The 13,270-nt window shown below is 44.4% G+C and overlaps 2 protein-coding genes across 6 annotated transcripts in view; both read left to right on the top strand.

The window, feature by feature from the left end:
• Positions 1–13,270, top strand: part of AGBL4 (ATP/GTP binding protein like 4) — a 1,510,388-nt gene that overhangs the window by 1,277,070 nt on the left and 220,048 nt on the right. The gene's annotated exons all lie outside the window — the stretch shown is intronic.
• The window catches only part of BEND5 (BEN domain containing 5), a 50,545-nt gene that overhangs the window by 36,079 nt on the left and 1,196 nt on the right, over positions 1–13,270 (top strand). For both annotated transcript variants that reach the window (XM_030942937.1, XM_030942938.1), the window contains exon 5: positions 5,604–5,817. In XM_030942937.1, coding sequence (XP_030798797.1) covers positions 5,604–5,817 — 214 coding nt within the window. The remainder of the gene's footprint in view (positions 1–5,603; positions 5,818–13,270) is intronic.

Here is a 13,270-nt window from a genome sequence, read left to right as displayed (position 1 = left end):
GAGTTATTTATATGACCTTGAAAACAAATCATGAATAAAAACTTAAGCACTATTAGTAATGGAATCGCTTTTGAAAAATCTTAAAGTCACATGATGATATATACCAGCAGGGCAGGGGAGGAAACTTTTCTGACATTCTTCTAATGTTCAGTCGAATTGATCTCTGAAGAAGTATATCAGAGCCCTTTGTGTAGGCACTGGTGAAATTCAGCTTTAGTGTTTTGTTCTCTGCCACTGTGGCATGCATTACAGACATCGCCTCTCATTCTCCTTAACGCGTCATGTGTTGGTTCATTTTTCTTGCCTCATGCTTCAAAAGGTCTCTGTTTATTTAGTATCATTCTCTGGTAGGTTGATGAGAAAGAAAAATTTGTTTTATTTGGGTTTGTCCAGATATGTCTCTGCAACTGGCCAACCTGAGCCAAAGCAAATATTGTCAAGCTGAGGAAATGAAACGTATTAGTTTTCAGGGCTCTCTTGGATGTGCTGTCATTCCCTGCATCTCCCACTGCGCACTTCCTCCCCTGCAGAGGCAAAGCTGATGGGCCAGGCCACAGGCCCATTCTGCCTTGCCTTGCTCCCTTCAACAGGCTTGAAACATCAGCTTTGCAGAGGAGAGGTGGCATGACAGGTTGGAAGTCGGCAGCCTGGAGCCTGAGTTCTTAGCGTAGCTCTACATCTATCCTACCTGTGTGACCTTGCAAAGGCCCTTCACTTCTCTGGGTCTCAGCACCCTTATCTGTGAAAGATGGGATCGGATTGATGCTCTCCAAAGGCCTTTCTGATTCAAACTGTGTATCTAAGTTTGGTGAACCTTCACCAATCAAAGATAAAAGATAGGACTATGCTATGTTGATTTCTTTTTAGTCATGAACACATTGTGGAGTGACTAGAGAGTTTTTCTTAAAGTAGCTTCCAAGAGAAATCTATTTCTCCCTTGCCTTGAAGGCTGGTGGATAGTTTCAGAGCAGTATAGGGGGCCTCTTTTGCAAAGATAGCATTCTTCTCCCAGAAAACGAGTCTCTCAAACCTCATTTAGTATTTTTACACATGAGTTGAACAGCAAATCTTGAAAATGCCTATTTTGTTTTTTCACTGGTTTTTGCCAGTGTGTTGCTATAAGACTAACCTGGTTTTTGTTTGCAACTAATTGGCAGTCAGGCAGAGAGAGTTTTAAATGCAGAGGAAAGGAAGTGGACACACTGGAAATGATGGCAGCTTCCTAGAACAGCATCTCCCACATCCCCCAAGTAGCCCTCATTGTTCTTGGCTCTGCTGTCCTCTCTAACCCTTCCTTCTGTCTGCACAATCAGAGGCCTTAATCTCTGCAAGGCTTAGAGCACTGGAATGGGATACATTTCCTAGTAGGAAATGATTTTTGTCCTATAAAACTTTTCACATAAATATATTTTGATCAAGTTCCCCCCTACCAGATGCCGTATTTTTAATAACCTCCTTTGATATATAACACTAAAACTTTGGTTGGATAGTATACTGTGGTTTACATGAATCAGGCTTGCCACACAAATTTCTGATTTGGGTAAAGTGCATTGTGTTTCTTTGTCTAAAATGTTTTATTTCAAAAACTCATTGAATCATAAAGCTGCAAAGACCATTAAATTTTAAATAACCTAATTTATACGTAGTATGGATAGGGAAACATATCCGGAGAAGGGACTCCTCTACAATTATATAACAGGTTAGAGGCAGGCAGGAACTGAAAGCCAGACCTCCTGGTTCCCAGGCCAGTGTTCTCACCAGTCTGTTCTGCTACATCCCTGAAAGCTGAGCATTGCTCCAGGTGACCTTGAGCCTCGCTAACCTCAGGGGCCCTTGTCTCAGATGCCCCAGTATATACCTGTGATTGGTCGTAGTGAAGCCCGTTTCTTTCTGTGCTCTAAAGTTGGCCTTGTACTTGAGTGAATGTCAGAAAATATTTTCATCTCCAAGGAACAGCAGCTCATCAGAAGTGAAAAACAGTTCCATAAAGACATTAAATATGCCCATGATTTTTTACTGCTTTGTGTACAGACTAGCCCGTATCACTTTGTAGGGGACAGAAGAGGCAAAGCCTTGACCCTCCCCACTGACATGTACTGTGAAGGACTGAATCAGGTGGCAAAGGCTCTAAGTGGGCTAGAAATTCAGAAAGGATAGAACTTAGGCCTGCAGTAACTAAGGAGTGTTTCCTGAATTTTAGACTGGGGCTTGAAAGATTAGCAGGCTTAAGAAAAAGTAGGGAAAACATTTATTCCTGAGCAAGAGAATGGCAGGAGCAGAAACCTGGGGAGGGGAAAGGGGGTAAAAGGATGTAACAGTTGCTGTCCTCCTGACACTTTACATATCTTTTCTCATTTAACCCTCTCAGCAACTCTGAGGTAGCAATGATCTGCTGACTGTATAGATGAGAAAAGTAAGGCTCAGAAAAGTAAAGTGGCCCAAGTTAACCAGCAAGCAGGTAGAAGAGCTGAGATTTACACCCAGGCTGGCCGCTCCAGCACCCATCCTCTTGATGTGACAGCACACTGGAAGTAGCAGGAAATGAACAAGTTCAGGAATTTTGTAGTATAGATGGACTATATAGATGAATATAGTAGGGGAATGAAGTAGTAGTAAACAGAATGGATTCTAATGGGCCTTCAAAGCCAGACTAAGGAAGTTGGATTAAATATGATAGGAAACAGGGAGCCATTCAAAATTCCAGAGGGTTTACGTAAAAACACAGTTGAAAGACCACAGAAGTCATCTAGTCAAACAAGGAAGGAGGTGTTTTAGGGAACTTAATCTGTCATGATTATAGGATGGGCAGGTTGAAGGGGGCAAGGACTGGAGGCAAAGGCCAATCCGTGGCTGTCTTCCTGGTTTCCCTGTCTGCAGTGGTGAACTGCACTGGAAGTTGGTGTGGGAAATAGCCAGGCAGATACAGAGAAAACTCAAAAGGAAAACTAACTGAACATTGATGTGTTAGGTCTGCTGTCTTTGATCTATATCAGCACCACCTTGGTGGCAGCAAGGAAGACAGGGAGAGCAGAAGCTTCAGGATTTGGGTTTGAATCTTGATTCCAAAATTGACTGTGTACCTTAGGAAAAGTTACCTAAAAAAGTACCTCTGAATCTCTGTTTACATCTGTAAAATGGGAAAATAATTTCTACCTATTTTCATCTCTTAAGGTCATTATGAAGAATAAACAAATTGAATGTACAATACCTGGTTCATTATAGGTACTCAAAAAGTACTAGTACCCCTTTTCTCTTGTAGAACTTAGGCTAAAAGGACTTTCGTCTCCCTTTCAAGAATAACAAATTAAAAGATCACAGGAAAGCAAGGCCCAGGGGGTCGGGGTGGGGTGGGGGGGAAGAAGAGATTTTTGAAAAATCTGAAGTTGGCATCCATCTCTATGATTTTCTGATTCAGAATTTAATGTAATTCAAAGTTCCTTGTTTTTCTCCTGTCTCAGGAAGCTTGTGTGGGTGGCTTCAGGTGTCATCAAGGGAAGTGATGCAGGGTCCAGCAGGGAGCAGCAGGGAACTTGTCCTCAGCATGCCCAGTCTGGCACACAGACTGCCCACCTGCAGTTCGAACTGCGCAGGAAAGGCCACACTTGACCTTGGTGTCTGTGTTGCCTAGCCAGCAGCCAGGTAGCACATCCCGCTGCAAGGCTGCTTATCTTTCCTGAGCGGATGAACAGCTTTGCAGCACTGAAGGTTACAGCACAGAGAGGCCAGGTGGATCTAGTTATCTGATTGCCTGCAGCAGTCTGATCTTTTGAGCAAAAGGAGGTAAAGTCAGATGTGCAGGTAGATTGTTGACTTACATTCATGGGTGGGTTGTGTTGCTATTTTTTTTTTTCTTCTTGATGGTTAGAAAATTTCAGTAATTGGTAAAGGAAGAAGTTTTGCTGGCTGACCTGACTGCCTAACTATGTGTACTCGCCTTCCTTCCCAAGCCAAGCTCCAGTAGTAGAAAGATCTTTAATTGTTTTTTGAACAATTGGTCTTGCTGGTCTACCATTAGTTGGGTATGCAACCAGTCTCTTAGAGCAGGACCTCTCCAGAGATGTCTCTGACCATGTGATATTGGCAACCTGCAGGCCTTTCTGAAAACAAGGACCTTTGGCAGATCATTCTCATGCCCCTTAGAAAGTTTAGCTCGTTAGCAGCTGTCGCCCTGTGTCCCGACAGGCCATTTCTTCCCTTCACAGACACAGCAGAAGCACAACGTAAATAGCAATGTCAAAGCGAACACTGTTTTTTTAATGATGAATGTTAGTAAATGACTTGTGAGATCTAAATTTTATACTAATTTTTTTTTTTAGATTTACTAAAGGTGCAGAAAGGAGAACAAATGAAAATCTTGTAGCTTATTGCTGGAACATTCTGTGTCTTATTGGCTCTGCACTGAAACTCGTAGGGAGCGTAAGACTGTGTTTTGTTCTTTGTGCTGTCGGAATCAAACTGGGTACCTTGTGGTTGTGTTTAAAATCATAGGTGTTTTGAGCCAGAAGGAACTTTGAGATGAAATCCAGCTCTACCACTTCATAGGTAGGGAAATGAAGCTCAGAGGTGGGAAAGGACTGGCACAGCCCTACTCCAGTTGGCAGGGCAGCTGCTCTCCTTACTTGAGCTGGCAGAGGTTTTCACACTTCACCATACATTGGAATTATTTAGGCCACACCCAGCCCAAATAAATCAGACTCTCTAGGAGTGGGACCCAGGAACCAGTGATTTCTTTTTTTTTTTTTTTTTTTTTTTTTTTTTTTTTTTTTTTTTTTGAGACAGAGTCTCACTCTCTCCCAGGCTGGAGTGCAGTGGCGCAGATCTCAGCTCACTGCAACCTCTTCCTCCCAGGTTCAAGTGATTCTCTTGCCTCAGCCTCCCAAACAGCTGGAACTACAGGCGCATGCCACCACGCCTGGCTAAGTTTTTGTATTTTTAGTAGAGACAAGAGTTTTACCATGTTAGCCAGAATGGTCCCAATCTCCTGACCTCGTGATCCACCCACCTTGACCTCCCAAAGTGCTGGGATTACAGGCATGAGCCACGGCAGCCGGCTGGCACTGGTGATTCTTACAGCTCCCTAGGTGACCCCTGTGTGCACCCAAGGTTGAGAACCACCATGCTAGGAAGGTTTATGTCCCAGAATGTTCACATTAAAGGAAGGTGGATCTTTCCATAGTATAACACAGAAAGAAGTTACGCATGTGTGTCCTGAGATTTGATCAGGCTCCGAGCAGCCTCGCGATAACCTAAGTATAGTGTAGAATCTCAACTCTGCCACTTACTAGTTGAATGATGTTCAGCAAGTCACTTCACCTTTCTGAACCTGGTGTTTCCATCTGAAAGGAAAATGGTGTTACAATGCCTTCTATCCACAATTGCCGTGAAGATTTGAGATAGCAAATATAAAGTGCTAGAATAAGGCCTGGCACACTACAGGAATTCAGTAGATGATAGCTATTCTGATTACCCTTAAAGAGAGTTAATTTCATATTTATGACATGAATCTCTTACAGTTGTGCAGCAATGCTTTTTAAAGGACAAGAGAAGCCTCCCACTGCCCTCCTGTCGGACTAAACAGGTGCTGGTGTTCTTATTCCTCTCAGGTCCATCTGGGAAGCGGGATTTGGGTTGATGAGGAGAAATGGCACCAGCTACAAGTAACCCAAGGAGATTCCAAGTACACGAAGAACTTGGCAGTTATGATTTGGGGAACAGATGTTCTGAAAAACAGAAGCGTCACAGGAGTCGCCACAAAAAAAAAGAAAGATGCAGTCCCTAAACCACCCCTCTCGCCTCACAAACTAAGCATCGTCAGAGGTAGGTCACTGAGTGGAAACACAATGACTCTGTCAAGAATGTGTTAGGCACAATTCAATTCAATGATTACTTATGAAACCTCTGCCTGCCAGACCCTGGGCTGAGCCCGAGGACACCAAGCAGATGTCCCAGAGGAGCTCACATTTACCAGGGCAGATGAGCTGTGGACACAAGTATGATTATATGCCACAAGGAATTAGCATGAGAAAGGGACAGATGGCATGCTAAAGGAGTTCTCAGGATGGGAGGATACCCTTAGCTGGAAAATCAGGGAAGAATTCCTCGGGACCGGGGTCACTGAACTGAGCCTTGAAGGGTACAGCAGACAAGGAGACACAGATATGTATGGTGAGGTATTGCACTTCTGGAGGCAGAAGCATCTTGAACAAAGGCATGGAGATGGGAAGAGAATGCTGCCGTGTACCCAGAGCAGGAAAGGTCAAGGCTAGGGGACGCAGTTCTTGGTGGTTCCAGCATTGTGCCTGGAGCAGTTAATGAGATGAAGACCAGCTGGTAGTCACTACATTCGGCTTCCTTTCTGATATTTGGGAGAGGTTGGAGGGCAGGCAAAGAGACAGGGAGTCATTTGTCTCCCTAAAGATAGGGCTGTATCCTGGACTCTGGAATTTCCCTTCCTCCCTCCCTTTCCTCTTTTCCTTCTTTCCTTTCCTTTTTTCCTTCCTTCCTTCCTCCTTTTTCCTTCCTTCCTTTCCTCCTTCCTCCTCTACTTTCTCTCCTTCCTCCTCTCTTCTTTGTCCTCTCTGTTTTTTCTTTCCTCCCCCTCTCCCACCCTCTCTCCATCCATCCATTCTTTGCCAGGCCCTCTACCGGGTATTGACACAAAGAAGGGTAAGACACAGCCTCCATCTGCAAGGAGTTCATAGTCTCACAAGGAAGATAAACACAAAAACAACTAGTTACTCTACAGAAAACACAAACTATAGAGACAAACAGTGGTGTAGAGGGAGCAAAGAGAATACAGTAGCTGCTAATTATTTTAGGCACTTACTGTGTTTCAGGATTTGGGGGTTTTTGTTAAATGGTTCTCTTTTAAAAAACACTTTTATATATGTTAACTCATTATCCTCATAACAACCCTACTGTTGGTTACTATTATAATTCCTATTTTACAGACAAGGAAACTGAGACACAGAAATGTTAAGTAACTTGACCAGGTTATACAGCTAGAGGCAGGAAAGCCAGGAACCTGAGCCAGCAGGCTGTCTTCAGAATCTGTGCTCCCACTGACCAGTGTCCAGCTCTGCCATGTTTTCATAAAGAAAGTAAGACTCAGTCAGTCAACACTTGTGTTTTCAGCGGACTCTGGGGGCAGACAACAAATACGTCTAGGAACAAGCTCAATAATTTCAGGTACTGTGAGCTTGCTCATATGATGTGTGATAGGACAGAGAGGGCTACATTCACTGGGGTAGTTGGAGAAGGTTTGTTTAAGGAGGTGACATTTGAGCTGCAATCTGGATGTGGAAGAAGCATCTTTGTAATGATCTGAAGGGTGGCAAATCAGGCAGAATAAGCAGCAGGTATGAAGGCCGGCGTGCTCCGGGTGTGAAGAAGCCCCATGTGGCTGGGATGCAGAAGAGAGAGTGAGCTCAGGGAGGTGGGCGAGAGCCTGTCTTGTAGGGCTGGGAAGGCCACAGTAAGCAGCTTGGATTTGCTAGAGTAGAAGGGCAGTGGAGGTCTTCCAATCATGGAGTGACCACAGGAGAGATGAGTTACAAAACCGATGCACTGCTCTCGGTGGAAGATGCTGCTGCTATAGACTAAGGGCACAGCAGTGGAGGTGGAGAAATAGGCCCAGGTTTAGGGTGTATTTTGGAGTTCAAGGTGGCAGGACATAGGGTAAGCAACCAGCCTGAGGTCAAAGCTGTAAGGTTTCAGAGCCTAGATTCAAACACACACCCACCGACTCTGGTCTGGGGCTTGTTCTGCTATAACATAGCTGCCTCCCTTGCCTGGCTGGCTCTGGATTAATTGATTTAGGCAGCCGCTTATTTTTGGATAATCAGAGGTAACCTTTCATCTGGCTGCTGTCTGAAATGGTAAAGCCTGATTTGGGAGGTCACCCTGAGAAAAAGGCCATCCTGGGGATGCACCCCTGCTCTGCCCTGCCTGGTAGGTGACCGACTTCTAATTCTGCTATGCTTGTTGGAACGTGACTCAGGAGGTTCTGGGTATCTTCAGATAACTGCCTGTTCCTGCCATTATTACATTGCATAAAATCATCTGCTGTGTATCTCCCTCAAGGATCTGGGGACTGTATCTGATTCATCTCTGTGGCCTCATTGCCAAACATAGTGTCTGGCACATAATAGGCACTCAGTAAATGAAGGTTGAACAGAAGAAACACAGAGACCCACAAGCTGATCCCCTGACCAAATTTGGTGTGATTTCTTGTAAATCACTTTCTCTCTCTGTTTCAGATTCCTTAGCTGAAAACTAAGCTGAAACTGTCTTGCCTCTTAAGATAGTCAGGGCTGCCTAGGATTGTAGCAGTGCAGCAGTGTAGAAGAACACATCTCAGCCATGTGGCTTGGGCCATTACACACTCTTTAGCTTCAACCCCAGCTGGGACTCAGCATCATCTGACAAGTTGTCTGAGTTTCCCTCCCTGATCTACTGCCTCATTTTCCAAGCGTTTTTAAAAATTTTTTACTTTTTCCAAATATGATAGTTCACATCTATCAAAGAGATAGGCCTTGTCTCTTCTTTCACAGAGGAAAGTAAAGGAATTTCCACAGTTTTGAAGCATCACACCTACAGATTAACTATGTCCTCCATTTTCCTGTCTCCTGTCCCAAAAGAGTTCCTTATTTAGGGCTGGTGATTCTCTCCATCTGCGCTCTGGATTTTAATCCACCTGCCTTCCTAAGTACCTTGTACCTTCAGTTATGTTCCTGCTCTACTGTTTCCTTCCCAGCATTGTATAAATATATTTGATCACTCATTTCTTACAAAAGCAAAGAAATCCTCCTTGAAGGGCACTCTGTCACCCAGCTGCTGTCATATCTCCCTTCTTTCACATCCAGGCTCCTGGAAAGACTGGCTACACCCGCTGTCTGTGTTCCCTGTTAATGCCCTTGCCATTTGCCTTCCCCTCCCAGCCTTCTGCTTAATGTGTTTTCACCAAGGTCCCCAGTGACTTCCTCATCACTAAATCCTTGTGTGTTTCTCACACTCTCACTGGCACTGTTTGACACGACCATTCCTCCTTCACTGAGAAACCTGTTCTGCACACTGGGGATTTCTTCCCACCTCTCTGATTTCTCAGTCTCCTTGATGGGCCCTCTCCTCTGTGTCCAGCCACCTTCTCTCTAGTCCTACCAAGCATTCCTCAGCTTCCTTCTTCACTTCCTATTGTTCCCATTGCCTTCAGTGTGCCCTTGGCTCTGGGTTGAAATCCGTACTCCTCATCTATCACAGATAATCTGCCTTTGGGCCTAGTGATCTGCCTTTGGGACGCCTCTGACCTCATCTTGTACCACACTTCCCATTTGCCACCATGCTGCAGCACTGGAGGCCTTCTTCCAGGTCCTTTCTGTTCCTACTCGCTTGTTCCTGATCTGCATGCCCTCCCTCCCTGTCACTGAGAGAGGCCTCCCCAGCCACTCAGTCTAAAGTAGCCTCTCCATTGCTGTCTGCCACATCTCTGCATAGCATTCCTATTTACTTTTTTTACTTGATAATTTTCTTTCTTCTCCCACTTCCATTAGAATTAAACTTTATGAGCATCTTGTTCAGGGCTAGCCTATAGTAAGCGCTCAATAAATATTTGTTGATTCAATGGATGATGACTCCCAAATGTGTATTTGACTCAATTCACACTTCTGATTTCTTAATCTATGTATCAAAGTGCCCACTGGTTATCTCTTCACAGATGTCCACATGACATTGGCAAAACTGCACTACTCACTTCTCTTTCTTTCTTCCTCTCCTTCTCTGTGAAGCCTTCGCCTCTTCTGTGTTCCCTGTCTTGGTGAGTAGTACCACCAGCCAGGCACCCAGGCCTCATCCTTGACTCCTCCACATCCCTCACTACCCATCTGTTTGGCCCCAAATCTCTCTTAAACCACTGCTGATCCACTCCCTCATTTTCTAAGCCATTTTAAAATGTCTCTCCTTTTTCCAAATATGGAGAGAACCATCTGCATCTCTCCATAGTTACTGCCCTTCTCATAGCCCACACTCATTTCTCCCCTCCATTACTCTGGCAGCTTCCAGACTCCTGTCTCCATTATGTAACCAGAGCAATCTTCAGAAACCAGATATCCCTTGACCACCACCCAGTCACAGCCTGTTCAGAATGTTCATTATTAAAGAGTAAGCTTCTTAACATGCCAGAAAAGCACCTTTGTAATCTGGTTCCTGGCTGTATCTCCAGTATTATTTTTCAGCAGTATTCCCCCTGCACTCTAAGTTATTACCATGGTGAACTGCCGTATTCCCTGAGCAAGCCTTGTTCCCCGTCACCTTGGGGAATTTGCAGATACTTTTCCGGATGCCTGGAACACAGGTTACACTACCTACCTTCCATCTGTGCTGCCTTGCCTGGCTAACTGCTGCTTACCATCCAGATCTGCTTAGGTGAGCCTTCCTTCAGGAAATCATCTCTGACCTTTTAGGGTGGGTCGATGTTTCTGTCTGTCATTCATCTCAGAGCACCCAGTGCCTACCTCAGTTCTCTTACTGTATCTTTGCCTCCTAGGGACCTTGTCTAACCCTTATTGCCTACAAATGCTTGCTATGTACATGAATGAGAAGGAAATTGACTTGCCCAAGGCCATACATCTGATTAGAGACAGCCAAGCTGAACTGGGCTTTCAGGCTACCTGCTGTCGCCAGAGGTTTCTTGTATTACTGAAATATAATGTTGATTTTTTTTTTTTTTTACTAGACAGGCAGGTTTGACGTCTGTCTCCTATCCCACGATATAACCACTGTTTTTAGCCTAATTATTTGAGCTATTCCAGATTGCATTTGGCTGGTTCTTCCCATGCAAGCTGTCTGCTGGATTGAGATTGTTTATATTTATTTTGTCTGATTTTATCACATGTAGTCACATTTGCCATATAAAAAAATAGAAAAGCCTTTATGCTCACAGAGTTGGTGAGGATTTCTTCTTTTTCTTGATTTTAAAATAATTCCTTACCTGATAGCAGAGCGATGGGGCAAACATTGATGCTGCTTTGGAAAGATAAAAGCAGGAGAACTGAAGCAGAGTCTTGCTCTAATGACAAGCTCCAGAATGACAGTTATACCTATTAAGGTCAAATGACCTTTTGCGGAGTGTCTGAGTTTTCTAAATGAGCCTCAGCTTTGCGTTCTGGTTAATTTTTATAACTTTTTTAATAGGACACATTAGCACTGTTATAAACCTTGTTAATTAAGCAATAATCTCAAATGCTCCCTCACAGAGGGAGACGTTCCCAGCAACTGCAGGTGATTAATATCTAGAATCTAACGAAAGCCTTTTAATCAACCTGAGAAGCTGTTCGTTCAGTGCTGTTACCCACGGGAAATGAGAATGATTGAAATTCTACAGGGGCTCCTCCGAAAGCCTTCTTCCATTTGCACCTTTCTCCTTCTACCTCTTTCCTGATTAGTGCTAGGGGCTCCAAGGGCCACCACGCCCACTCTCCTGCCTTCTCCTTCTGTCTCTTTTGCCACTTTACCTGCCATTATTACCTTGCAGACAATTAGAGACTTCGAGCTGGGGGAATCTTCTTAGATTCTCTGGTTTGACATGCTACTTCTGTAGATAGTGAAACTGAGACCCAGAGAAGTCCCCCCCTAGAGGTTGCACAGCACCTAGGGTTAGAATCAGATATGAATATCTCAACTTCTAAGCAGTTCTCATCACAGTTTTTCTCCCTCATTTGGTTCAGGTTCTGACAAAGTCGCTATGGGTGTGTTTTCTCCTGGCCTAGGGGTAGAGAGGGAATGCCTGAATGTCCCAGTCTGTTGGGGGAGACAATGTGGTTACAGTTTTATTAGATTGTGATTCATGCTTTGACAGAGAGAAAAACCCAGACAGGTGTGGGAGCACAGAGTTCTAGGTAGAGTGGGGTCTCCTAATTCAATCTGACACCAGGTTTCAAGAAGGCTGAATCTGGAAGAACGAGTAGAGCTTAGGCAGGTGAAGGGTAAGGACTTAAGCAAAGATGAGCAAAGTCACTGACAGGTGGAATAGGTTGAAAAGGATGATGAATATAGCAGAGGTGGGACTGAAGAGACAGGGCCTCCTACCTTCTTGTCTCTCAGTCCTTATGGAAAGGACTGAGATGAAAGACAAGATGAAGTGAGGATTAGTCAGGCTTGGGAGTAGTCAGGAAGTGATGGGTAGAGGTCAATTAAAAGCTTTTAAAGGCTTCTCTGCAAAACCCTTCTCGGTGGAAAGAAAAAGGTGCCTCAGAAAAAGAACGCTTATGGGAGGTGCACCTGCAGCATGAATGGCAACAGGAGGCAGACTGGCTGGCTCTGTGCCCAGGGAAGGGCTCAGCGTATGGGGAGGTAGCAGTGGATTCTGCCCTATACCTACTCCCTTTCTCCAGGCCTCGGGCTTCTCATATGTTAGTGGAGAGGTTAGCATAAGTTAGTCTTCACGATCCCTTCTAGTGTTGACATTCTGCATCTCTGAGACAATTACCTGTTCTGAGCTGGTTTGCTAATGACAACATTGTGTTTGTTCTCCATGGCAATTCCTCAAGGTTGGATTGTCATTCCTGTTTAGTTGAGAAAACTCAGGCTCAGAGAGTCCCCAGGGGGTTTGCCCATTATTACACACTCCCATGGTACATTCACCACCCACACCCTAGTCCTCTTCTGTCCACAATATTTGTATTCCCTTAGGTTTCCCTGGAAAAGCATTTATTCAGTCATTTAACATATATTTATTTAAGCTTGCCCCTGTGCCAAACACTGTGTTAGGCCCTAGGAATTAATAGTTGTAAATACATAAAATACTCAAAACAACCCCATACAGGTGTAGTATTCTTTACAACTTGAAAAAGGCAGCATGTTTATCCCACATGCCTCATGGCAGCATTAAAAAAAAATGCTCTGTAGTTTGTTTTCCTTACTTATGAGGTGAAGAATCTAGGGCAATGATTTGCACCAGGTCCCCAGGCTAGGCAGTCAGTTGAAATCAGGCTCCAGCCAGACCTTGTCTGGAGCTGGCTTTTTGCTTTATCACAGCAAATGGTGGACTCAGAAAGAGAGTGGCTGTACTGAGCCTCATTAGTAATCACAGCAGTGAGACACTGCTTCACACCCACCAGATTGTCAGAACCTTAATAATGTGACAATGTCAAGTACTATTAAAATGGGGCAACCAGTACTACTTGCATACACTGTTGCTAGGAGTGCCAGTCCGCACAACCACTTTGGAAAACAATTTACCAGGCATCACCTAATAAAGTTGCATATGCACACATCT

The sequence above is a fragment of the Rhinopithecus roxellana genome, chromosome 12, assembly GCF_007565055.1.
Source record: "Rhinopithecus roxellana isolate Shanxi Qingling chromosome 12, ASM756505v1, whole genome shotgun sequence".
NCBI lineage: Eukaryota > Metazoa > Chordata > Mammalia > Primates > Cercopithecidae > Rhinopithecus > Rhinopithecus roxellana.
Note: the sequence above shows the minus strand (reverse complement) of the source record. Positions and strands in the feature narration are given on the sequence as shown.